Raw genomic sequence first — 24,189 nt, forward strand, 5'->3', positions numbered from 1 at the left:
AGAGGCCCATGGTGGGTACTTTTATTTGTGTAACTGTATAGTATATATAATAAAGTGAATACCTGCATAATATTGATAATCACAGTCTTTAACAGTAAGGCTTTTTTTTTTCTTTCTTTAAAGACTTTATAAAAACCAAATAAAGGATCCACTCCATTAAAAATAAACTATTATTGTATGGATGTTAAAATAAACTGCTCATTAAATTTCACCTATTTTGATTAGAAGGAATCTGAATTCAACATGGCTTTTGAAACTTCTTTATTTCAAATACACATGAACGGCTGTGGCACAGAGAAACAGTGATGAAAGGCACAGTCAACAGGACCAGTTATTAGGTTTTCGATTATAGCAGCAAATCTGAAAATAAATAATCTTCCTTTAAAAATCCAACAGGTACCTAAAATATTCCTACAGATACTAACTATTCAACTAATGAAGACATTTTAAGGAAAATATGTACAATACATTTAAGAAGAAAAACAATCTGGTACAACCTGGCAGAGATTCCTCAGCTTCTCCACAGGATGCTTCCAGAAACATCTCTAAATGCAAAGACAACCTTTCCAAAGTGTTCTGAATGAGACTTTAGTTTTTCATTCCATGAATGAAATAACTGTTACACTTAGCTGATTTCTAAATCTTTCTTAGAAAATATTACTGTCGATACCGAAATGAAAAGTATCAAATCTACTGGCAGTGCATCTTACAGTACGGTCGATATCAGCCGTTTTTAAGGCTCAGAGAATATGCCTTCAAAAGGTATTTTCACCAAATTTGAGCAAACACTGAGCATTTCAAATAAAGAATGGAATGCCAATTAAGCTAAAGTACCAAACCTTTGATTCCAGGATAGTTTGCTAATTACTAATACAGTGAAACAGCCAGGAGCGAGTGATACATAAAACAGGCTCCCCAATGTCGAGTATTAAAATATTCCCCACAACAAACAAGCCTTATTTTAGAACAAATTTAGCACCACCATATTTTACATTTTTACTGCAATGTTAACAACAAACAGTGGGAATAATACAAAGTGCTTCCCTTCAACACTCAGTTTACTTTCTACAACAGTGTCTTCTAAATTCTCAGCTCACATGCACGGTGGAGTGCCAGCTCACTCCTTCCTGTTTGTTCCTTTGAAAACGACTTACTTAGTGCCTGAACTGGTGAAGTGAGCGTTTCAGGTAAAAAAAGAATTAACATATAGGTCTCAATGATATGCAGATGTGTAACAAAATCCTCAGTTTGGTTTCTTTTTAAATAATACTGTCTTTTTAGCACTGTATGTTCACATGCATTAAAGAAAGTAAGCATACTAGTTATCATAGCATATATCTAAGAATAATTTATAATAAAACTTCACAACTATCAAACTAAATTTTACACACTATAAATATTGCTACATAGCTTGGAAAAGTTTCCTTTTCTATGAAGGGATTGGATTGGATATCTGAGATCCCTTACAACACTAAGATACGATTACAATTCAAATTTCCCATATTTTTACTCTGTAGCCTTATTTTCCTTCCTTTAACAACTCTACTTGGTCTTACACATCAAGGCCATGGCAGTATATAAAAATAAGCACAAAAATTAATGGATAAACCAAAATAAAAATAAAACATTAGCAAGTAATGGCTTGGATACAGAGGTGTTTTGGGAAAACACTCTTAAAGTAACAAAAATTTAGTTGGCCCACACAGTTTATCTAGCACAGATCAGATTCTAGGTTTTGGTCTAGAAGAAAATTAAGTCTGCCAGTACAGAGTAGATTATCTGATGTCTACATAATAAGTTTCGTATTCTTAATGTTGTATTCTAAAATACCACTGTTTACCATTCTTTAATATACTTCTGACAGGCTCAGAGCAGTCTAGATTGGTATAAGCTAACACCTCTTCCAGGAAAAAAAAAAGATTCCTTATATATTATTTCAATCCTATTCCTAACAATTTCATTCTAGCAGTTCCTTTACAAAGTGCTACTAAGATGCTCCAACTTTGCCAACAAACTTCCAGTGAAGACTACTGAAGATCTCTGGCAGAGTACATCCCAGATGAGGCCCAGATACATGATTTGCTAGTAAAGACTTTATTTGTGCATTTACCAAGAAATATCCAACATACTATAAGGAATCATGTATGAAGACTTCCTCTATCTCTTTTAAATATTGCATTCATTTTCTATCACTGCATAACAAATTGACCAGCTTAAAACACAATTTATTTATTAGTTCCATAGGTCAGAAGTCCAAGCAGGCTTAACTGTGTTCTCTGCTTAAGGTCTCACAAACCTGGAATCGAGGTGTTGGTCAGGCTGGGTCTTATCTGGAGATGCATTTCCAAACCCATGAATGAGCTTGTGGGCTGAATTCAGTTCCTGTGGCTGTAGGACTGCAGCTCCCATTTTGCCTCTCTTGGCTCCTACTTAAGGCCACCTGCATTCCTTCTCATGTGGCCCCTTCTACCTTAAAACAGCAATGGTGCCTTGAGTCCTTCTGCTTTGAGTCTCTGATTTCTGCTACCAGCCTGAGAAAACTCTCTGCTTTTAATGGGCTCACAAGATTTGATTAGCCACCCCCAGGTAATCTTCCTTTTGCTACATAACATGATATAATCATGGATTATACAGGTTCCACCCATGCTCAAAGGGGAGGATATTATACAAGGTCATTGGTGGGGGTGGTACAGGATGGGGGGCTCATTCTTACAATTCTGCCTACCACAAATATACTGCTATTCATTAGAACAATCTCTGCAAACATGCTCTTTCCACATAACCAAACTTTTGAGGGATAGAATTATTGGCAGACAATTTTTTTCATTATTATAATAGATTTAAAGGAAGCTTTCATAACTTTGCTTACGGTTTTTAAAATAACCATAACTTTTAATTATTCACTAGTGCAACCACTAATTTGAAAAGGCTATACCTTTGTTCAGAGACATCTCCAATGACTAATATACACATACATGTCTATAGCCTATGTGCTAAATAATCCATTTGCATTAACTTTTCCCAAAGCTTTTCAATCACACTATCTTTTTGGACTACATAGTATGGTACAATGCATGCTGTGGAAAATGCATAAGACTGTAATAAAGAACTTAGAAATCATAGAATCCTAGAAATAGGTCCTCAACTTTCTCTTCTTTCCTACATATGTTTGCATTATGATATATTCACACCTGCTTTGAACCTCATGAGAATTCATTAATTCTGGTTTCTCAATGTTCACATTAGCACTCGACACAGTACTGTCCAACAGAACTTTCTGCAATGATGAAAATGTTCTATATCTGTGGTGTCCAGTGTGGTGGCCACTAGCCACACATAGCCATTGAGCACTTGAACTGCAGCTGGTGTGACTGCAGAGCTGATTTTTTTATTAATTTAAATAGCCCCATGTGGCTAGTGGCTACTATATAAGCCAGCACAGCTCAAGGGCCTAATAGTTTATGTGAAATACACACCAGATGCCAAACCAAACCATGCCCCATTTTAATTTATGTGTGTGTGTGTGTGTGTGTGTGTGTGTGTGTGTGTGTGTGTAACATTAGTCCCAGCATTTGACACTGTGGTCAAGTGGTTCAGTGCCCTCTCAAGGTCAAGAATTTACCTTCTTTCAGTTCCAGGCACTCTGCGCCTCCTCCAATCTTCTGCCCTAACACTGCTCCCAGAACAGTTTCTTGCTTGGGGACAGCATGGCTTCTTCTCCTTGTCTAGTGTAGAACTGGGCAAAAAGGAAGGAGCAACTAACAATGACATCCCATGGGCACCTGCTGCAGCAGACAACAGTGAGAAGTATGAACTGTGGGTATGCCTCAGGAGCTTGGAATTTGGTCAGAAAGATAACATACCCCACACACAAATCCACCCCACAAACAAAACCTAGACAGCTGAGTGTGTACAGAAGCGTGTGGCAAGGACAACAGAGAAAGGGACTAAGAAAGACAAAGAGGAGGTTGGGCTGCAACAGCTGGTCCCCTCATCAAGACACTGGCCACCTGCCATGTGCCAGGCACATCCTGGGCACTCGTACATTCAAGGGGAAGAGGGCACAAGAAAGTCCTGGAATGATGGGAAAGATCTGGCTAAAAGGATTCTGAGGAACAGGAGAGATGAGAAAAGCGTGGGCGAGGAGACCACATGAAACCAGGAAGAAGCTGGCTGGACAGTCCGAGCATCTTTAAAGCGGCCACAACAAATGGCACCAGGAGCTGCCGTAACTTTCTCCTCCCTAGATTTTCAGAGCATGGCCTTTCTTCCTGACACCGGAGTTGGCAACTATGGAACAAGGGACCCAAGGGGACTCCTAAACCCATCTGTACAGATTTTTACCTTCTGTTACTCAGTCATTTTAGCAGTAAACTTAGTATGCTAAGCCAGTTCCTAAGTTTTATGATGAAAAGGGTATACCTCTTCTTGAATGCAATTTGCTTGTGGGCACTTGGCCAAAGAAATTTGAGAAGAAAATAAAAAGTAAATTCAAGAAAATGAAAATTAAATCCAAAAAACCCTAATAAAAAACTTCAACTGGACTTTGACATAAACATTATTGGCAACATGATTGACTTTTCAATCAAGAAAAGTAACTAAAATTACAATGAGGAGTGATGGAAATAATTGTACTATATATCAGTGTTTCCCAACCTTTTTCACTTCATGACACTGCACAGAAAATATTGCTGTTTGATGCAATTTGTCCAGCACACTGGCCAAGCAGCTGAAGCTCCTGAAGGCTACAGGCCACCAGCTAGAACCTCCTCCCCACCTGAGGCCTCAGCCAGTGGCCACTCTGAAAGCTCAGGGGAACCAACCTCTGACAACCCACCTGAGGCACACCAGCATGTCAGAGTAGACTGGCTGGGAACTGAAGTTAATAATTCATCATTTTTTAAAAGTAAAGTACTTTTATAAAGATCACTGATTGCTGAGGCTGATAACATTCTTTGTTTATAGAAGTAATATTATTTGGAATTGCATGTTTAAGAATAATAAATATTCTTTTGGACATGGGATTTACTTATAAGTTCACAATGCAATAGAATAAATCATTTTGGAAAAATATATGACTGCTACAATACCTTTCACCCAAAACAGTATTACAATTTTTCTTTAAAATTATACCAATGATCATTTACACAATAGCATCACCTAGAAAACATTTTGTCAGAACTCATAAAATGAGTGCAGATATAAAAGAATCAACAAGAGATAATGCATCTAACACCCATGGGTTAAAGACAAAGATTAAAAAGGAAAGAAGAGTTTGTCATTTAACACATCAGAGGAAATGTAATGACTTAAGTCTACAATAATGCAAGTTGAATGCATCACACCTGCACACTGAAATGTATCAGACTGATTTTCGTGGCTATACACCATACACAGTATAGTAAAATAACTCCCAAGAAGGACATTGGTCTTTAAAATCTTGGCTTTAAGGAATGACAAATGTCTTTGAAAATATTTTGTTCAGAATCACTGCGATTATAAAAGTACTTCAGTTAAGAAATCCATCTATAATCAATCTTAAATGGCAGTGCATTTGAAAAATGGCATTGATTTGTAATGTCTGCATTTCCAAAGAAAAAGATAGAAAGAACTTAAAAAAGCAAGGTAATTGGTTTTCAAAAAAAGTATCAATTCAAAAATTTACTGCACAAAAATATGTACTTCTTAAGTGTTTCTAATAAATTAACTCCATAACATTTTTATGTATATTTATATATTTATATATATAATCCCTGATTATCTATAAAAGAGGGTCTATAATAGTAAAATAAGTGAACCTCAAAAGTACCCCCTTCATAAAATGTATTTAACATTAGTTTTTCTCAAATTTAAGGAATGTAACAATATGTACAACTCTTATGTATTAGTATAATACCAAAATAGTACAAGTCATATTAACAGGCTGTCATAATTGTAAAATGTTTGAGTCAAGTTAAAATCGGAGGACAGCTTAGTTTCAAATGAATACAATTATCATGGGAGATTCACTTTCCAAGTGGAAATGACAATCATCTTATCTACAGTAGATTTCACAAGAGGTAGTGTTCAAGTAAAAAAAAAAAAAAAGTACATGCTTAACTATCTTTAAGCGGCAAATTCACAGGAAAAAAATGTTGGTTTCTTAGATGATCAGTTGGTGGCTTTTTTAATATGAATCTGAAATACAAAAAAATTAAAAGTATGATAAGGTAATTAATTCTCAATTCCAAAAAGCCCTTAAATACAAAATCGAAATGTAATTTAAAAATAGTAGTATCTAGGCTGTTTCACTGATTTAATATATTCTTACCTCATTAAGAATGGCCCAAACAGCAGAATTCTGAATAACTGTAAGTCGAAAGGCTGAAATGGGATTTAGACTAGGATCCACCATTCCTTCTGCCACACCATTCTCAAATTTTCCTTCAAAATAAAAATTAATACTTGTTGGATAGACTGAGATGAGCACACATAAAACATCACTGACTTCAGGCAGGAAAGGAGGACAGCAAAATACTTCTATTAATAGGAAATGTCTTTAGACAGGGCATAGGTGACTTTTTTTCCCCTTTCTACTTTTATTCAACTTTTAAATTTTTCATGAAGTAATGCATGCTTAAAAAGATAGGACGCAACCTATTTAATCAGGCAAAGCAAAAAAACAAAACAAATTTGTTCTTGCATCAACAATGTTTTACGCTACAGGTTTTTAGCAAATTGTGACTTACCCAAACCTTACCAAAACATAATCTGTAGCGTCAGAAACATCATCTGTACCATCACAAAAATTATAATGTTTTAATTAGACATACATACAGTTGCTAGCCTTGAGTAGGGGCTCAAAGTGTACTCTTTCCAAGGGCACATCTAGAAGGAATGAAGTAATGCCTCCTCTACAGTTTCCATAAAAAGCTGCATTAAAAATGACAAGCTAAAAAAAACTCTCCTATAAAAATAGGGACCAAGAACTTCTATAAAAGGTAACACAGTCTGTACCAAATTTTTCTTGCTGTTAAGGAAAATCTTTCTTAAAACAAAACCAAAAATATGCTTTAGAAAAGTGACAAGAAAATAGTTCATTCTGAGCCAAACTTCTCTAAGCAAGGAGTTTCACAAACTTCTTTTATAAAGGGCACTCTTTGTGGGCCAAGAGGAAACTCAAGGATGCTAGGTAAGTACTTTATAGAAAGAAAAGAATTTTCCACAAATTTTTTAATGATGAAATTCAATATATTAATATAACAACAACCGAATGCAATATTTTTGGTATACTAAGGAAAAGAATGTAATTCCTTTTTGGGGGATAACATTTAATTGGGGTTCAAAGTTAGTGTTCCCTATCATCAAACTGATTGCAAATGTTCACCTGCTAATGCTGATCTATAATCTTTTACACATATCTTTGAAATGTCTTTTCACATGGCCAAGGTAGGGCCAAATACTGATCTCAAGCTACAAACACAGAATTTTAACAGAGCATATTCATCAGTTGGAAGTTATTTTTGGAATTCTGCCAGAATTCCCTTCTTGATATTGGCCTTCTGGTGCATATTACATCGCAGATGAGTCCATTTTAATCGAAGATTAGTTGAAAGCTCCTCAATTGCACATTAAATAGATTTTGAAATATGGAAATTGCTTTTTCACTTACACTGAGGTCCAAAAATGTTGCTGGAACTATGGTTTGAAATTGAAAATGTGTCCACTGTAAATCTGTGTGGGATGGAGATCATGCTTCCTACTTTAATTTTTGACAGCATGGGAAGTGTATAAAGAGCTTGCTATCATTTATAGTTTGAACAATATTAGTTGTCATTAAGGTGACTTGACTGCAATGTAAGTTTTGCATACAAGCACCATTTTGTATTGTAATTTTAGGTTGAATTCATTAAGAAACATTATCAACCCTGAAGCAAAAACTAATTTTCAAAGTGATAGTTGTTAAGACAGTTCTCATTTGGAAAAATTTCAATCTTGGTCCTAAGTTCAAAAAAACTTCACTAAAACTTTACCACTGCTAAGCCACTGAACTGCTGTGTGGTGGGGAAGTCAGGATATTCAGTTCCCATTTTTGACAAAAATTCACAGAACTGATAATACCTAAGTCCATGAGAGCGAATAAAGGTCACAGTTGACACTTCGATTCAATGATACATGACACATTCAAATATTTTCTGCAAAGTGTACCAGGCTGATATATAACAAAATAAATAGGCTTTAAATTCCTTACATTTTCATAAGCTTCATAAGTTAATATAACTAAGCCTTCTCCTCCACACATATTTTAAACATTTGTTGTAACACAGCAGATTCTACTTCAGGTTGAACTTGTGTTTTCCCAACCTATGTGAAAATATTCTCGCCCGTAGTTGTTCCAAACAGACTATTCATGGGCACCAACTCTTTAGTCACTTCTTGACATTGGTTCCAAGTAACAACTGAGTAGCATCAGAGACACGTGTCCACTTACCAAGAAGCAAGAAAACCACTCAAAATAATTTGCTTTGCTTTTTGACTACTGATATTGTTTCCAATGTCCTCAACTCTTCAAACAATTGCTGTTTCTGAAAACCTCATGGTCCTAAATAAGTTTATTTTCTCTGTGCATATTTCTTTAGCTGTTGCAATTAAATATTATTTAATTAACTCACTATTGGTAAGTGGGTTTTCTTGCTTGGCTAAACAATGAAGCCACTTGGAAACTAACTTTGGTAACAGTTTCATTTCTATTTTTTATTTTTGTGAGGAAATTCTGCTATACTGAGATATTTCATTTTAAATTTCCTAATTTTTCTAATCAATCATTGCTGTCCTGTAATTGGGAACACTGTTGTAAGTGCTCAGTCTGGTAATGTACAGCTTTCATGTAACTGTATAATAACCACAATGATTTGCCACCTAAATTTGTAAATTAATTCACATTCCCTTTTGTTAACAAGCACAGCATTCAAAGTCTACTTTTCCTGTTTTGACATATGTTGCACTAATAATTGTTAAAAAGTCACAGTATGGTGAGTCAAAACACTCAAATTATAAATGCACCATTGTGATTTAGAGCACATTGAGCAGGAGTACAAAGCCATGAGAGCATGACCTCGATCTCTATTGCAACTACTCACTCATCTCTGCTATTGTAGCAAAAAAGCATACACAGACAATACATTAAAAAAGATGAACATGGCCGTGTTTCAATAAAACTTTATTTATGGATATTGAAATTTAAATTTTATATAATTTTTACATATAACAATATATTTTTTATTTTTTTCAACCATTTAAAAAGAAAAATAAAAAAGAAAAAAATTTAAAAAAACATTCTTGGTTCATGGACCATTCAAAAACAGGCATTGGGCCAGATTTGGCTCATGGGCTATAGTTTGCTGATCCTTGTGCTATGAAATTATGCAGTCTATTCTCAAGTCTCACAATATAGTTCATCGGCTAATAGTAAGATAAGGTACATTCAAATTAAAAACCACAGCAAAGAAAGCTTAAACTCATTTGTAGAGTAAGTGCTGACCCTATCAGCAACCAAAGTAATGTTTTTATTAAAAAATTGTTTATAAACTTAATTCATGAAGTTTTGCCCCTACTTGATGCTGGACTAGGGTCGGGGGGGGGGTGGTATGTGCTACAAAAAACTATTATTGAGTATTAAACTAGGCAGGGGATTCAGAGCTAAAAAATACTGTGAAAGCTTGCAACATTTTAACTAATGTAATATCTAATACTGTCATCTGATGAGCTCATTTCATTAGGAAAATAATTACCAAATGGTATAACTAGCTTCATCAAAACACTTTCACTCAGCAATTTTGTCCAGCAGATATATTCTCACATGAGATTGCAAACAACCTAGGTGTCTGTCACTAGGAGACTGGCTAAATAAATTATGATATGCTAATATAAGAGAATTCTAGGCAGCCAATTAAAAGACTGAAAGAAAATAAAAAGAATGAAATAAAGTTGAAGATGATGCAGTTGAAAATTTACTTCTATTTCTAAGTATACATTGTAGAGAAATTCCCACACACGTGCATAAATGTTCAAAGCAGCATTGTCTATATTAGCAAAAAGATGGAAACAAACTTTGTGACCAAACTGGAGAACAGATAGGGACACCCATGGACTCTACATAGGAGTGAAAATGAACGAGCCATAAATAATACAACACACATCCATGTGGACCAATCTCACAGTGGTGAGGAGAAAAAACAAGATGCAGACTACAGAAAGATATTTCTATCAAATTTAAAAACAAGTAAAAGAACACTGTGCATTGTTTAGGGATATATTGCATATACATAGTAACAACGTAAACGCAAATGGTAACCACAACATTCAGGACAGTAGCCACCTTTGGGTTGAAGGGGAAAAGAAGCTATTAGGGAAGGACGGTTGAATTGACAAATCTTAAGCTGGATGGTGGAGACACAGATATTCGTTACACTATTATTTGTATCTTTTTAAGCATATGAAATATTTATAGTAGTTTTTAAATGCTCATGTTCTATATGTACATATATATTTTGTTCAATGTAAAACAAGATGGAGAACACGGTTGTAGAATACATCGTGTGTTTGTGTGTGTGTGTGTGTGTGTGTGTGTGTGTGTTTAAAGACTATACTTATACCTTCTATTTATGCACAGAATGCTTCTGGAAGGACACAAATCATTACAGGAATGACCTCTAGGAAACACAGGGAAGGAGGGGAGAGAAAAGGGAAAAAGGCTTAAGTTTACCCTTTTAAATTTGTATTTGGTACCATATGCATGTATTATCTTTTCGAACAACAAATGTAAACCCTTGTCCTTAACCTAATGGTCCAATCAGAAAGCACTGAAAGACAGGAAAGGAGAGAAAAAGTGGAGGAAATTACCAAAGAGTGCCTAGAAGCTCAGATTCCTGGCATCAGCAACACCTTCCAAGGCCTGGCAGTCCCTGGACCTTCCACCAAGCCTGACCAGTGGCCTTTCCCTCTTCCACTGGTTCTCTGCAGAAGGCTCTTTTGCTTTCTCATAACTTTAACCCACTGAAATAAATCTAGTATTTCTTTTACAAAGACCATCCTTAGCTATCACGCCCCCCACCTTGACCACCAGGCCTCCACTAATTGCCAGCTGACCGGGTGTTATTTTGGACAATGCCTTCAGGCATAAGTTGCTGCACAGTATGATCCAATTAAATGCAGGCCCCTTTGCTGGGCCCGTCTTGCCTGTCCCACCCCAAGCTCTTATTAGCTATCTCCTTGCCTGGTTCTCCCTGTAAAACTTCTAGCTGGGCTCCAGTTTAGCTTGTATGTAGCCACCATTCTCTAACTGCTTAACATCAAAACCTTCATTGTACTCCACAGCACCCTTATGCTTGACCTCTCCCCAGTTCTATTTCAAATAAATCAGTCAGTCTCTTTAGGGAGGGCTACAGAGCTTTCTGTTCTTATGGCCTGCCTCTCCCCTGGGCACAATCTCTGCACCACTGCTCAGGGTCTTTGGCAGGGATAGCAGCCCCTTCTCTCTTAGAATGACACCCTGCTTTACCAGCAGAGCGCTGGTTGTGGCAGTAGCCCTTGATTTTCTCAGCTTGCTTCTCCCAGGGTACTGGGGTGCGTGTGATCAGGGCCAAGTATTCTCGCCCTGCTGCACCTGGGTAAAGCTTCTGCCCTATAAACGGAAGTTGGGTGGAAGAAGGAAACCTCAGATCTATCAGCTGCTGTTCTCCAGAACAGAGATTCTGCAACAGAGCGGGGGTGATGACAAAGTCTGGCAGCTTGCCTTTCCTAGGGAGATACCATACCCCTCAACAACAAGCTGACAGGAGCGAGAGTCCCATTGTGGCTGGGCCCCCTTGACATTTTAGTACCCCAGCTTTTTTTTTTTTTTTTTTTGAGACAGTCTCACTCTGTTGCCCCAGCTACAGTGCAGTGATGTGATCATCATCATAGCTCACCGCAGCTTCAAACTCCTGGGCTCAAGTGCTCCTCCTGCCTCAGCTTCCTGAGTAGCTGGGACTACAGGCATGTGCCACCATGCCCAGCTAATTTTTTCTATTTTTCGTACAGACAGGGTCTTGCTCTTGCTCAGGCTGGTCTCAAACCCCTGACCTCAAGTGAACCTCCTGCCTTGGCCTCCCACAGTGCTAGGACACCAGGCCCCCAGCATTTTTAATGACTTAAATAAGGTAAAACTGGACTACGCCCTTGGTTGTTTGCACGTGTTAACTGCTTGCTTCCTGCTCAACACCCCTTGTTCTCACAGCAATCATTAACTGCAGTTCCACTGCTTTTTTGTCAAGCAGGAGGATATAACTCCAGGATCAGGAGGAAAATCTATGAAGTTTGTTTTGCCCAAGGAATGGATGCCCCTGAAAAAAGCTGCCACTAGCTGCTGACGCCCAGAAGTCTGGTTACTCAAGGTGTCATCTGAGGCTAAAAGCAACACAGACTTCTCCCCAATTTATCCCCACCCTACAGAAAAGCTCACTGCCTCATCTCTGTAACAAGACAGATCTGAGAGATTCTCTCTCCTATCTTCTTGCTTTGGCCAAATCAAATAAACCTTTCTCATCTCCAAGCACTGGTGTCACAGCGTGTGGCTGTAGAAGTGCATCGGGTACGTGAGTCTGAATTTGGGGCTCTCCAGCGCTGTGCTCTTGGCTGTACTGGCACAGAGCAGGGCTTCCATCTCGCTGAGCTTGGGGGCTGTGGGGTAACAGACCTGGTCACGGCTCACATGCCACAGACTCCTAAGGTTCTTACAGAGATTTGGTAGATTTTCATGAATAATTGTTTCTCCATTTGCTGTGTGCCCTTATGACAATCTTCAGAGATTTTAAACAAATTTTTAAAAAATAATTTTTCAATAGTTATAGTTGTTTTGCTAGAGAGAGGCTCAGTGAAGCCCCTCACACCACCATTCCACTAAAGAATGCTTCTTAAGGGAGCAGGACTTACATATCCAGTTGAAAAAAATCAGTTACTCTTTATTTCTGATGGGTATTTTGGTTTCACAAGGTCTTAGGGTTTACTGATCCATAAGTTCTCTTCTGGTTCTAAGCAGATATGAGTCGATGTTTCAGATTGGTTGTTTTATTCAGATTACTGCAAAGGCATTTAATATAGATACCTCTGTTTCCCATGCTCCTTACATAATCTAGAACACAGCGTTCTCAGAAATTAGATAACTGACAGGTAATAGGAGTAACAGATGTCTTGGATACTCAGCTAATTTTATGTTCATTTCTACAGATGGGCTAAGACATACTCCCAATATGAGAATAACTAAACTCATTTATCCACCAACACTACACAGAAAGTAGTCAGGGTTATTGTGCAAGCCTTTTAGCAGCAGCTGAACGACACTCACCAAACGTAAAACTGCTCTAAAAAGAGCTATGAAAACGCATCTCTGCCCTGTAAACCTACAATATTAATTAACCAACATTCTCTTTTGCCTCATTCTAAGAAAAGAGTTAGTTTGTTTTCAGTAAAAGAAAATGTATAATCATTCATTGAGTCGATATCTACCAACTGACAGCCCCGGGGGAGAGACAATGTCCCTCCCCTTCCAGGGTGACCACACAGGATGGAGCGACGAAACTCCACCGTCGCAGGGTAACGCACAGGCCAGTGTGAGGCGCAGAGAAGAGGGGCAGCTGCACTGGCTAATTACGGGTGAGAAAGTACCACCAGGAGGAGAACTATCAACCCATCATTGCGGGCAGAGAAAATGCCAGAGAAGCGGCTGGCTGCCCGTAGAGCGTGGGGCATTAATTAGAGGAACGATAGTCGGAGGGCTGGAGAGAGCGAGCACGGGGAAAGGTACAAGACGTGAGGCGGGTGGGAGCTAAGGAATCAGACAGTAGAAAGTCACTGAGGTTTTCTACGCAGGTCGACAGAGTTACAGTTACATTTTGAAAAAGGAACCGCAGTAGCTCTGGAAAGCCAACAAGAGGACATGCGGTCCCTTCCCTGGCTCTGAAATGGAGACAGGGCAAGTCCTCACAGACAGGGTGACTCAAGACTTTCAGAGGCAAAACTGATAGGGTGTATGCTAATGGAGAGTAAGGAAAGGGCGGTGAGTCCCAAGGTGACTAGATAAATACGGACAGCAAAAACCGTCGTGACCGATAATGAAATGTCTGTTGCAGATGCTCGTTGTAGGTGGCTACGTGACCACCAGGCTATGTCAGTGGGCATCCCAACACAAATGTGATGCCCAGGAGGAAGACGGGGGCCAGAAGCACAGACTCTGGCATGTGGGTGTCAGCTGAGGCCACCAGAGTAGCTAAGCTCGTCCAGGAAGAGACACACAGTAAGAGGCAGTTGAAGGCAGAGCCTCTATCGGTGACTATTAACAACCGCAGGGCAGATGGAGAAAGAAAGAGGAAGTAGTGAATGAATCTGTGATCTGAAATCCTAGTTCTGTCAAGATAATAAAAGCAAGAACTAAAACACAAGAGCAAATAAAACTTGGAATACATTGGTAATTGTAATCCTCAAGTTGCTTAACATCAGAAAATAATTTAAAAGTACTGTAGGAGTAAGTCCAGAAAAAGAAAGGACACTTTACTAAAGTAGATATTACCTATTCTGAAATAGCCATCTTCTAATCGTTTGTCTTTGGTTTCCTTGCTTATTTCCAAACCTTCATTCTAAAATAAAACAAAAGCATTAGTTTTACAAATAATTCCTTCTATCGAAAACAAATCTAAGTTATGAATATATCTTAATACCTACGAAATGGCATTTATGACACACCTATCTCTAAAAAGAGAAATGTCATCTCAGTCTTGAACTTTAAAAAATGTAATAAAAGTTTTTTTTAACCATCTGAATCTCTATATATTGGTTCTTAGAAAATGAAACATTAAAATCATTTAATGGAATACTATTTGCTATTAAAAATATACACAGAAATAAAGAACTATGTGTTAACTTGAAACAAATCTAGGTATTCCTTAGAGAACAATAAATTAGTTTTATGTATTCATCAACAGGCATTACAACCACATGGTATTTTAGGACTCAAAATACAAACAGGGAGCAAACACTTAAGTAAAATAATGATTCATCTTTTCCTAGTATAAAATTCCACATTGTTTTTCAACAGGAAACTAAATGAAGGCTTTTCTATGAATGAGGGAAATGGGCCAATATATTAGATGCTCCATATTTCCAAAAAAATTAATATTACTCACCACTGAGTCCTGCACATCACGAGACTTTTCTTTCACCTCATAAATAAGAAGAGCCTCAAACCAAATCTATTAGTATCAGTTCTTAGGGAAAGGTAAGAGGACAAATAGTCATACCTTAAAAGGCAAAACCTCCACAGTTGTATTGAGCAGAATATCTCCCGGGTGTTCTTGGTTGCCACTATGGAACAAGTAACTGAAAATACAAACATGAAAATACTAGGCTTTACACAGATGCAAGAAGATGATCTTACCTCAAAGTAAGCTTTTCTAAACCAGACTCTAACTACACAAGGTTGACACTAGAACCTGTAGTAATGGCACAGTATGCACTCTGAATAGTTGTAGGGAATTTAAAAACTTAAGGGTAAACCCCTAAGTGATATGTTAATTCCTTCTGTCAGAAATAGGACAATTGCTGCTTAATATAATAATATACTTGACAGATTTTTTTAAAAAGGATGACAGTTTTATGTTGTTTAAAATGCTTTGAATATTTAAACCTCTTTCCAGGAATAATCGAAATTACAGTACCTACATAATACTGCTATATCTTATAGTGGAGAAAAATTTCTCTAGGATAAACACTAGTCATGGCAAGTTCAAAGGCTGGTTTTATTCTATACAAATAATTTTAGCATTAGTAGACTGAAAGCAAATTAACCTTTTTCAAATTATCTGAATAATTCCACTTGTCAATATTAAAAAAAATAGAGTAATAGCAAATTATAGTATAATATGTTGTGATAAATCTAAAATACTCTCTGGGTATGTGTATAATGTTCTGTTTTGATACTTTGAAAATGAACTGGTATGTGTAGTGTGCAGGGAAAGGTGGAAAGTAAATAGGACATACAAAATATGTCTAAATTAAAATCTAAACCTGATTTTAGTTAAGTTAAATGGTTAAAAGTTTAGGCTTAGGAGTCAAAGACCTGAGTTCAAATGCTACTCTCTCACTCACTGCAGATGAAAGATGTTTTCTTTTTTCTTTCTTTCTTTCTTTTTTTTCAGTTGAGACAAGGTCTCACTCTGTTGCCCAGAGCATCAGTCATAGCTCACTGCAACTTTGAACTTGTGGGCTCAAGCAATTCTCTTGCCTCAGCCTCCCCACTAGCTAGCACTACAGGCATGTGTTACCACATCCAGCTATTGTTTACATTTTTTAGAGAGATGGGGTCTTGCTATGTTGCCCAGGCTGGTCTAGAATTCCTGGCCTCAAGCGATCCTCCTGCCTTGGCCTCCCAAAGTGTTAGGACTACAGGTGTGAGACACTGTGCCTGGCTGAAAGATACTTTCTTAAAAGATACCCTTAACTGGAAATGCTGATTCACATAGCCAGGGGGCACTCAATACCACAGCTGAAGATGTGAACCAATGGAAGGAGGGAAGCCACTACTAAAAGCCCCTGAACAGAATCCAGAGTTCAGGCAGATTGATTCAGAGATGTTGACCACATGATTATTTATAATGAAAAACTCAGTACCGCCTACATCATTTAACATTAGGTGAAAAAAGTTCACAAAGTTAGCCAAACAAAAAGTGCCAATATGGTCACAATGGTGGCCTTGGGGTTGCAATTTTTTTGATGATTCTTCACACTTTTAAGTTTTTATACAATGAACACAGATTGTGTTATATAGTCAGAAAATCTTTTCATAACATTTCATTTCTATGTTGATAAATAAAACTTCCACTTTTCTCCTCTCAGCAAATAAGTTACTGGGAAAATCAAAAAGTGATTCCTTTTCTCTGTCCTAGGAAAGGTGGGTGTTTCCATAAATTCTAAGAAAGTTCATATATAGTATAATTTTAGGAGAATTGTGTTTTACTAGAAATGTGCCCTTAGTTGGGGCACGTAAATATTGCCTTACAGAGGTTTATTGTAAAAATATTCATTGTAAAGAAATTTGATTTCCAATATGAGTTCTGTAGCTGACTCTTTGATGGGTATTTTTTCATTTGTTAACTATATATATATGTATGTGTGTATATATATATATATATAAAATATATTACAAACATGTATACTTTTCTTTTTCCTGATTACAAAAGTAAATCTCTTTTTGAGACTTCCACTTCTGGGAAGGTGAGGTGTACCTACTTTTCCCTATTCCTTCCCCTAAGTACGCCTAAAGACCCTGGACACTGTGCACTGTATAAAACCAGCATAAGCAGACGCTGGGAGCTGGAGAGAAGACGATGCACTGACTAGGGCCTTAGGATCTGAGGCACGACAAGGCAGTGAGTTTCCTGGGTTTTCTTTGTACCAAGTATATCCCAGACTTGGAGCTGACAAACTCAGAAACCTGGAAATGCCAATGGGAGCAGACAAAAAGATGACCCCCCAGAAAGCCTGCCCTGTCTAGCCAAAGGATTGGGAAAAGAGCAGCATAGTGAGTCATAACGCTTTCAGACAATATTTTAACTCCAGCCAAGCACCACAGAAAAAATGTGGCCCCAGCCCAACCACAGCCACAAAGGCTGAATGGGGCTCCTAAGGGGTAATAACGAGGCCCTCCCCAATGTCATCACTGGAGAACACACAGCTGTAAGGAGGACCCCTGCCCTGCCCAGCCAGGACGGCACCGGCATAGCTCTGGGGGCCAGGACTCCATCCCTACTCAGCAGCGATGGAGAGCCTCTGCCCTCCTTGGGTGCCAACAAAGCACATGAGGAGAACCAAACTTCTGCCACCCCCACCTGGAAGAAACGGGGCAGCAGCAGCCCTTCTCCTGCCGCAGCCGTGTTGGAGTGAGCTACAACAGATGCTTTAGAGAAGACTCAGTCTCGGAACATCATACCCCAAACATTACGGTTTCAATCAAAACTCACTCATCATACCAAAAAGGAGAAGAATCTCAACTTGAATGAAAAAAAGACCATCAATGAAGACTAACCAAGACAACAGATGTTAGACAAAACAGATAAAATCTTTTATCTGGAAAAGCTTTTAAAAAGCAACCATCATAAAAATGCTTCAACAGCACAAATATCTTTCAAACAAATGAAAAATTAGAAAGTCCCAACAAAGAAACAGAAGATATAAAAAAGGACCAAATGGAACTTGTAGACCTGAAAACATGATAACCAAAAATGAGAAACTCCATGGATGGGCTCAACAGCAGAATGAAGGCCACAGCGAGGAAAGGGACAATACATCTAAAGACAGAACAACAGAAATGACCCAATCTGAAGAATACAGAGAAAATGGACTTTTAGAAAAATGAGCAGAGCCCTAGGGACCTGTTGGCCCTAGGGATCTAACATTAGTGCCCAACTGATTTTTGACAAAGGTACAAAGGCAATTCAATGGAGATAATACAACCTTTTCAAAAAATTATGCTAGAGCAACTGCACACCAAAGACAAAAAAAATAAAATAAAGTGAACCCTGACCTAAACCCCACCTCTTATACAAAAATTAACTCAAAATGGATCATGGACTTAAATATAAAATGTAAAACTATAAAAATTATAGAAAAAAACATAGGAAAAAGTCTTTGGGCCCTAGAGCTAGGCCAAGAGTTATTAGACTCAATATCAAAAGTAAGATCTATAAAAGGAAAACCTGATAAACTGGATTTCATGAAAATTACAAACTTTTGCTCTAAAAAGGGAGTTAGAATGAAAGGGCAAATTACAGACTGGAAGAAAATATCTGCAAACCACATATCTGACAAAAAATTACTATGTATCACCAGGCACAGTGGCTCATGCCTATAATCCAAGCACTCTAGGAGGCCGAGGCAGGAGGATTGCTTGAGCTCAGAAGTTCCAGACCTGCCTGGGAAATGACGTAGCAAGACCCCATCTCTACAAAAAAAATAGAAAAAAATCAGCCAGGCATAGCGGCATGCGCCTGTAGTCCCAGCTACTCAGGAGGCTGAGGCAGAAGAATCACTTGAGCTCAGGAGTTTGAGGTTAGAGTGAGCTGTGATGATGCCACGCCACTCTAGCCAGGGTGACAGAGAGCAAGAGACTATCTCAAAAAAAAAAAAACAAAACGAGAGAGAGCTACACGACATGAGAATTCCTGGAGCGCTGGAAATGTTCATTATCTTGAATACTGGTGTCAAATCCTAGTTATGATATTTTACTATAGTCTGCAAGATGTTACCACTGGGGGAAACTGGGTAATAGGTACACAGGATCTCTCAGTTTTATTTCTTACAGCTGCATGTGGATCTGTATTTTCTCAAAAAAAATCAAAGTTTAACTACTTTAAGAAAAAGTAAATTGACTGAGGAAAAAAGCATACAAAATAAATATATCAAAAGGAAAGTCTGTTATCCTACCTCAATTAACAGTTTGATATATTTCTTCCATATGTTTCCTATGTACATAATGCATGTGAAATATTTTTGTTGCTTCAAAAAATCCTTCCATAATCTCTAATTCTATACTCTATATACAGAATTCCATATATTCTAGAATTCTATACATATAGAATGCTATAACCTATAGAATGATCTACAAGGATATTCTGTAACATTACAAATTTGTTTCTCCTGCTTAGTGTATATATAGAAAAGTTTTCATGTCAATACATATTGATCTATGCCATTATTTTTTAACAGCTACTCATAGCATTCCAATGCATGGAAACATCACCATTTACTTAACCAAATACCTAGTAATAGATGACATCTATATTGTTCCTAATTCAACGATGACTTTCTAAGAGTGGTAAATAATATCTCAAAGTACAGAGTATTAATGATAGTGTAAAAATGAACATTAAACAATATATGCTCATCCAAGTACAATATAAATTATTATTCAAAACTATTTTTACATTCTCATTGAATAACACACTTTTATGACTTAAATTCCTCTTTGGAATCAGTTTAGAGTAACAAAAGAAAATTAGTAACATCATGTCACAGCTATGCATGGTTTTTGACCCCCTTGAATGGAATTACTCCAGATGATTTTTGGTGGACTCTAAAATATCAAATTGGCCCTCCCATTAGAACATACAAAATAATACACCACAGGGTAAAAAAGTATATTCTACTAAGTATGTCATAGGCAGACTGGGGAACACGTCTAAAACTGAGGAAAGGTGGAAGGAATCATCACTGTTAAACTAAAACCAGGGAGAAGAAAGTCTTAAATTTTGTAAAACAAACATAAATGCTGGAAAACATAAAAGGGTTGTAAATTCCTCCACGGTGTACTAAAAATGATCCAGCATTTGTAGAGCCACTGACTAGGAATAGTCATACTCTGCCATGTTTATCATTTCAGCCAAACTGCACGGATGTTCAAGGATAAGGACATGAACACTAATTTGAGATTTTTTAGAGACATTTCTACACATAAAGTACTAAAAAATTATACTAGATGTAAGTCCAGAAATACCAATAAAATTTACTGAGCGTGTTAAATGCTGATATCACATCTGAAAACAGCACACCCATTTTACTACTGAGTTGTATTTTACATGTAACTTACAACCCAACATTTTGGGTCCTGCCATCCACTCATATCTGTTATGTATACACACAAAAGAATCCATCATAAATCACCTTATGAATAAGAGCTCTGAACTGCAAGACCAAATATATTCCATAATCACCAACCTTTCTACATTGACTGGCTTGTCAAATTTAAACAAGATGTAGTCTCCCGCTACCGGGGTGATGGCCCAGAAGAAATCCTCCCCCATGTAAGTCTTCTCCAGTGTATGTCCTTGGTAGACCTTCAAGGAAGTGGATACCTCTGCGGGGGGGTTTACATGGATTTTAAGAAGTAACGGTTTCATGTAATCTTTATCCTAGGAGGAAAGACATATGTGCTATTAAATAACATACAGTTTATTTATATTTAAGAAGCAATAATTATACACTAAGTAACGAATTGTGGGTCTATGAGAAAATAAAATTAAGTCACCAACCGTGAGTTTCTGAATTTTTCCTGATAGTGACGAATGCAGACCAACGTGTTGGAAAAGGGAAGGTCGGAAGCGAATTCGCAGGTTTGCTTTTTGTCTATCACAATGTTTCTAAACATTAAAAGAAAAATCATGTTAATGCTACACAATAAAGTGAAATCTTGTCCTCATCTAGAAAATGAGAAATCCTTTAGAAGAATATTGAAAAGAAAATATAACTTCAAGTCATGTGTTTTTTTATGGTCCTCTTTGAGGCATTAACAGATTTGCTACCTACCTGATAAACAACCATGATCTGGAAATTAAAAATAAGCACAGCTAGGGGAACAGTGAAGGGTTTAATTTCAACCATCCTTCCAGACATGTCAATAAAGATTTGACTTTTAATATTAAAATGCACAAACTATAGACTAGAGATTTGGTTCAAATATACAAAATATTTTTAATTGGGTAATATAATGAAGAATTTGCAAATAATAAAAGGTGCACTGTGTTGCATGAAAGCAAGTTGAAAATGTGAGGCAATAGCTTGACTATATGCAAGTTATTGGTATTAAAAGCTCCACAGACAAATCCATCTCAACACAGGTAAGGGAGACCTATGTTTCAGCGTGCAGTGCCTCCTGGCCCGGATGTCACTTCACAGCCTGTCCTCATGCCTGGTCAAGGTGTGGGGTGGCCGCAGAACACCAAGGGGCCCATAATGCCAGCAGGGCTCTGGGGGGTGTGTTAGTCCAGGGCTTCCATAAAGCCATGGCTATCTTGACATGTTTTTTAAAACTCTTCATTTTCAATGACTCGTATAAGTTTTGGGCCCTTGCCACCCTAGGGGAAGCACATGAAGAATTAGGGGCCGCAGAAAAGCATGGGCTTAGGAAGGGTGAAGGAATAGATAACACTGTCCAAACTCAAATTTACGGATCACTTAGAGGGTTTCCATGGTTTTAATTTTTGCTACCAGTTTGGATCTTTTTAGAACCTAACCAATATTAAATAAACTGGAAAGGATGAATTAAATAAAGGAATATTGGAGAAGAGTAAAGAGGACATTAACCTTTTTGTGTCCTACAATATAAATTCCTGTAAATCAAAATGAAAATACAAGTACAGGCTTAGATCGTAAAAATGACTCGTTCAAATCAATTTATATGTTCAACTACTGTTATAAAGTTGACACTCTGCCATTTTGCTATCTTTCGTGATTTGCTCTAAGAATGTGTTGTTTGTTGTTTTATCTTTTAAACAGAATTCAATGATAGCATATAGACACCAGAAAGTAGTATCCTAAAAACTAACTGGCAGGTAGGATAATCAAACTATTCTATGCAATGTATTGTCATGAAGTTAAATTAAATGCTTATTTGTTACAATGACTAAGTGACCCCAAAATGACATGTGCATATATATATATATTACTTATTAAGTGTCAAAATTGACATTCATTTTTAAGAATTTGTACATTCATGGTTTATGCTTATACCAATTAAATAAAAAGTTGTATTTTTCTTCAAAGGAACAATTCAAATTGGACAAGGAAAATGTATCTAATTACTTCTCACAGTAAGATTTCTAAGGAAATAACTTGCTATCTGAATGATCAAAGCAAAAATTATCATTCGCTTACTTGCCTGCCACCATCATCCCAAAGGTAAGCGTATTACTGTGCACACTGGTTTCTTGCAAGTAACACACTGAAAGGTACTTTGACTTGTCATTGTTTTGATATAAAATATTACTTCTATTTTATTCCTTATTACCATATGTGTTAGGGTCGCATATTGCCCCCAAAATATTTGAGAAAAGAGAGCTGACAGAGAATATAAAGGAACAAACTGAAAAGACAGCCCACACAGGACAGATATAACCAATACCTATAGCCAATAGTTAACAACCTACCAGAGCCTACAGACACTATAAACATTTATCAGCAACTCAGAGAAAGGCCATCATCCGGCCACAGGCTTCCCTGCTTTACAGGATTTCCCACTGCTACCTAAACGTCCTTCTCATACAGGAGGTTTTTATCAGCTCAAGGAAGTAGTTTTCTTTCAGCTACCTGTTTACTGTTCACTTCCAAAATCCAGCTCCCTAAAAATCACTTTCATGGAGTACAGAAAAGAGGCCCCTTTCACCCTCACGAGGAATTAGCTTACTGCATCTTTTTCAGGGTTGCAGACTTTCACCCAGAGAATATGATCCAAGAGCCAGTCGATGGGTTTCTCCTTATAGAACATGAATATGAATTCTACAATCAGAGTGAGGTCGGGCGCTTGAAACATTTTACCTGAAAAGATATCTCCAGTCAATAGCAGTAATAAAGAAACCAAGTATCAAAACGGCTTTCACTTATTTAAAAGTGAAATCTTGTACACTAAGTACACTGACAGTGTGCTCTCAACTATAAATCATCGTGAGCAATTGCCCCACTTGTATTACCAAAAACAAACTAACTCACTTTTGCTAAACATTCTCTTGAGCTGTCACCTGGGTGTAAATAGAAGTAGTGAAATCTTGACATTATTATAAAATCTGTCATACAACTACTGGCTCAAAGCATTCAAAAAAGCAAGTCAGATTTTTCCTTCATGTCTTATTAAGATTCCTCCCATAATAACAAAAAAAGGAATATTTGAGAGGTTTAGGTAAAAAGTTTTTATATAAATCAATAAATACAAAAAACAAGGACCCTCAATTTTGTTTTCACTGAAGGCTTCACAAGTAAAGATGTTTTTTGACACTTAAGTTTTGAGTGAAATGATCAATAAAGGCCGGGTGCGGTAGCTCACGCCTGTAATCCTAGCACTCAGGAAGGCCAAGGCAGGCGGATCGTTTGAGCTCAGAAGTTTGAGACCAGCCTGAGCAAGAGCGAGACCTTGTCTCTACTAAAAACAACAACAACAAAAAAAAAAAACAGAAGGAAATTAGCTGGACAACTAAAAATATATATACAAAAAATTAGCCAGGCATGGTGGCACATGCCTGTAGTCCAGCTACTCGGGAGGCTGAGGCAGGAGGATTGCTTGAGCCCAGGAGCTGGAGGTTGCTGTGAGCTAGGCTGATGCCACGGCACTCTAGCCCAGGCAACAGAGTGAGACTC

General features: G+C 37.5%; 1 protein-coding gene across 5 annotated transcripts in view; it reads right to left on the reverse strand.

Moving 5' to 3' along the window:
- Window positions 1-244: 244 nt before the first annotated feature.
- Window positions 245-24,189, reverse strand: part of MGAT4A (alpha-1,3-mannosyl-glycoprotein 4-beta-N-acetylglucosaminyltransferase A) — a 100,979-nt gene continuing 77,034 nt past the window's right edge. For 3 of the 5 annotated variants that reach the window (XM_045550190.1, XM_045550192.1, XM_045550191.1), the window contains exons 10-16: window positions 23,246-23,376; window positions 21,096-21,203; window positions 20,782-20,975; window positions 15,312-15,390; window positions 14,585-14,651; window positions 6,311-6,423; window positions 245-6,177 (exon numbers count right to left, since the gene is read on the reverse strand). In XM_045550190.1, the coding sequence (XP_045406146.1) occupies window positions 6,151-6,177; window positions 6,311-6,423; window positions 14,585-14,651; window positions 15,312-15,390; window positions 20,782-20,975; window positions 21,096-21,203; window positions 23,246-23,376 (719 nt within the window). In that variant the 3' untranslated portion in view covers window positions 245-6,150. The remainder of the gene's footprint in view (window positions 6,178-6,310; window positions 6,424-14,584; window positions 14,652-15,311; window positions 15,391-20,781; window positions 20,976-21,095; window positions 21,204-23,245; window positions 23,377-24,189) is intronic. The other 2 variants (XR_006734773.1, XM_045550193.1) reach the window with 2 other exon arrangements.

Source organism: Lemur catta, chromosome 4 (assembly GCF_020740605.2).
Source record: "Lemur catta isolate mLemCat1 chromosome 4, mLemCat1.pri, whole genome shotgun sequence".
NCBI classification, from domain to species: Eukaryota; Metazoa; Chordata; class Mammalia; order Primates; family Lemuridae; genus Lemur; species Lemur catta.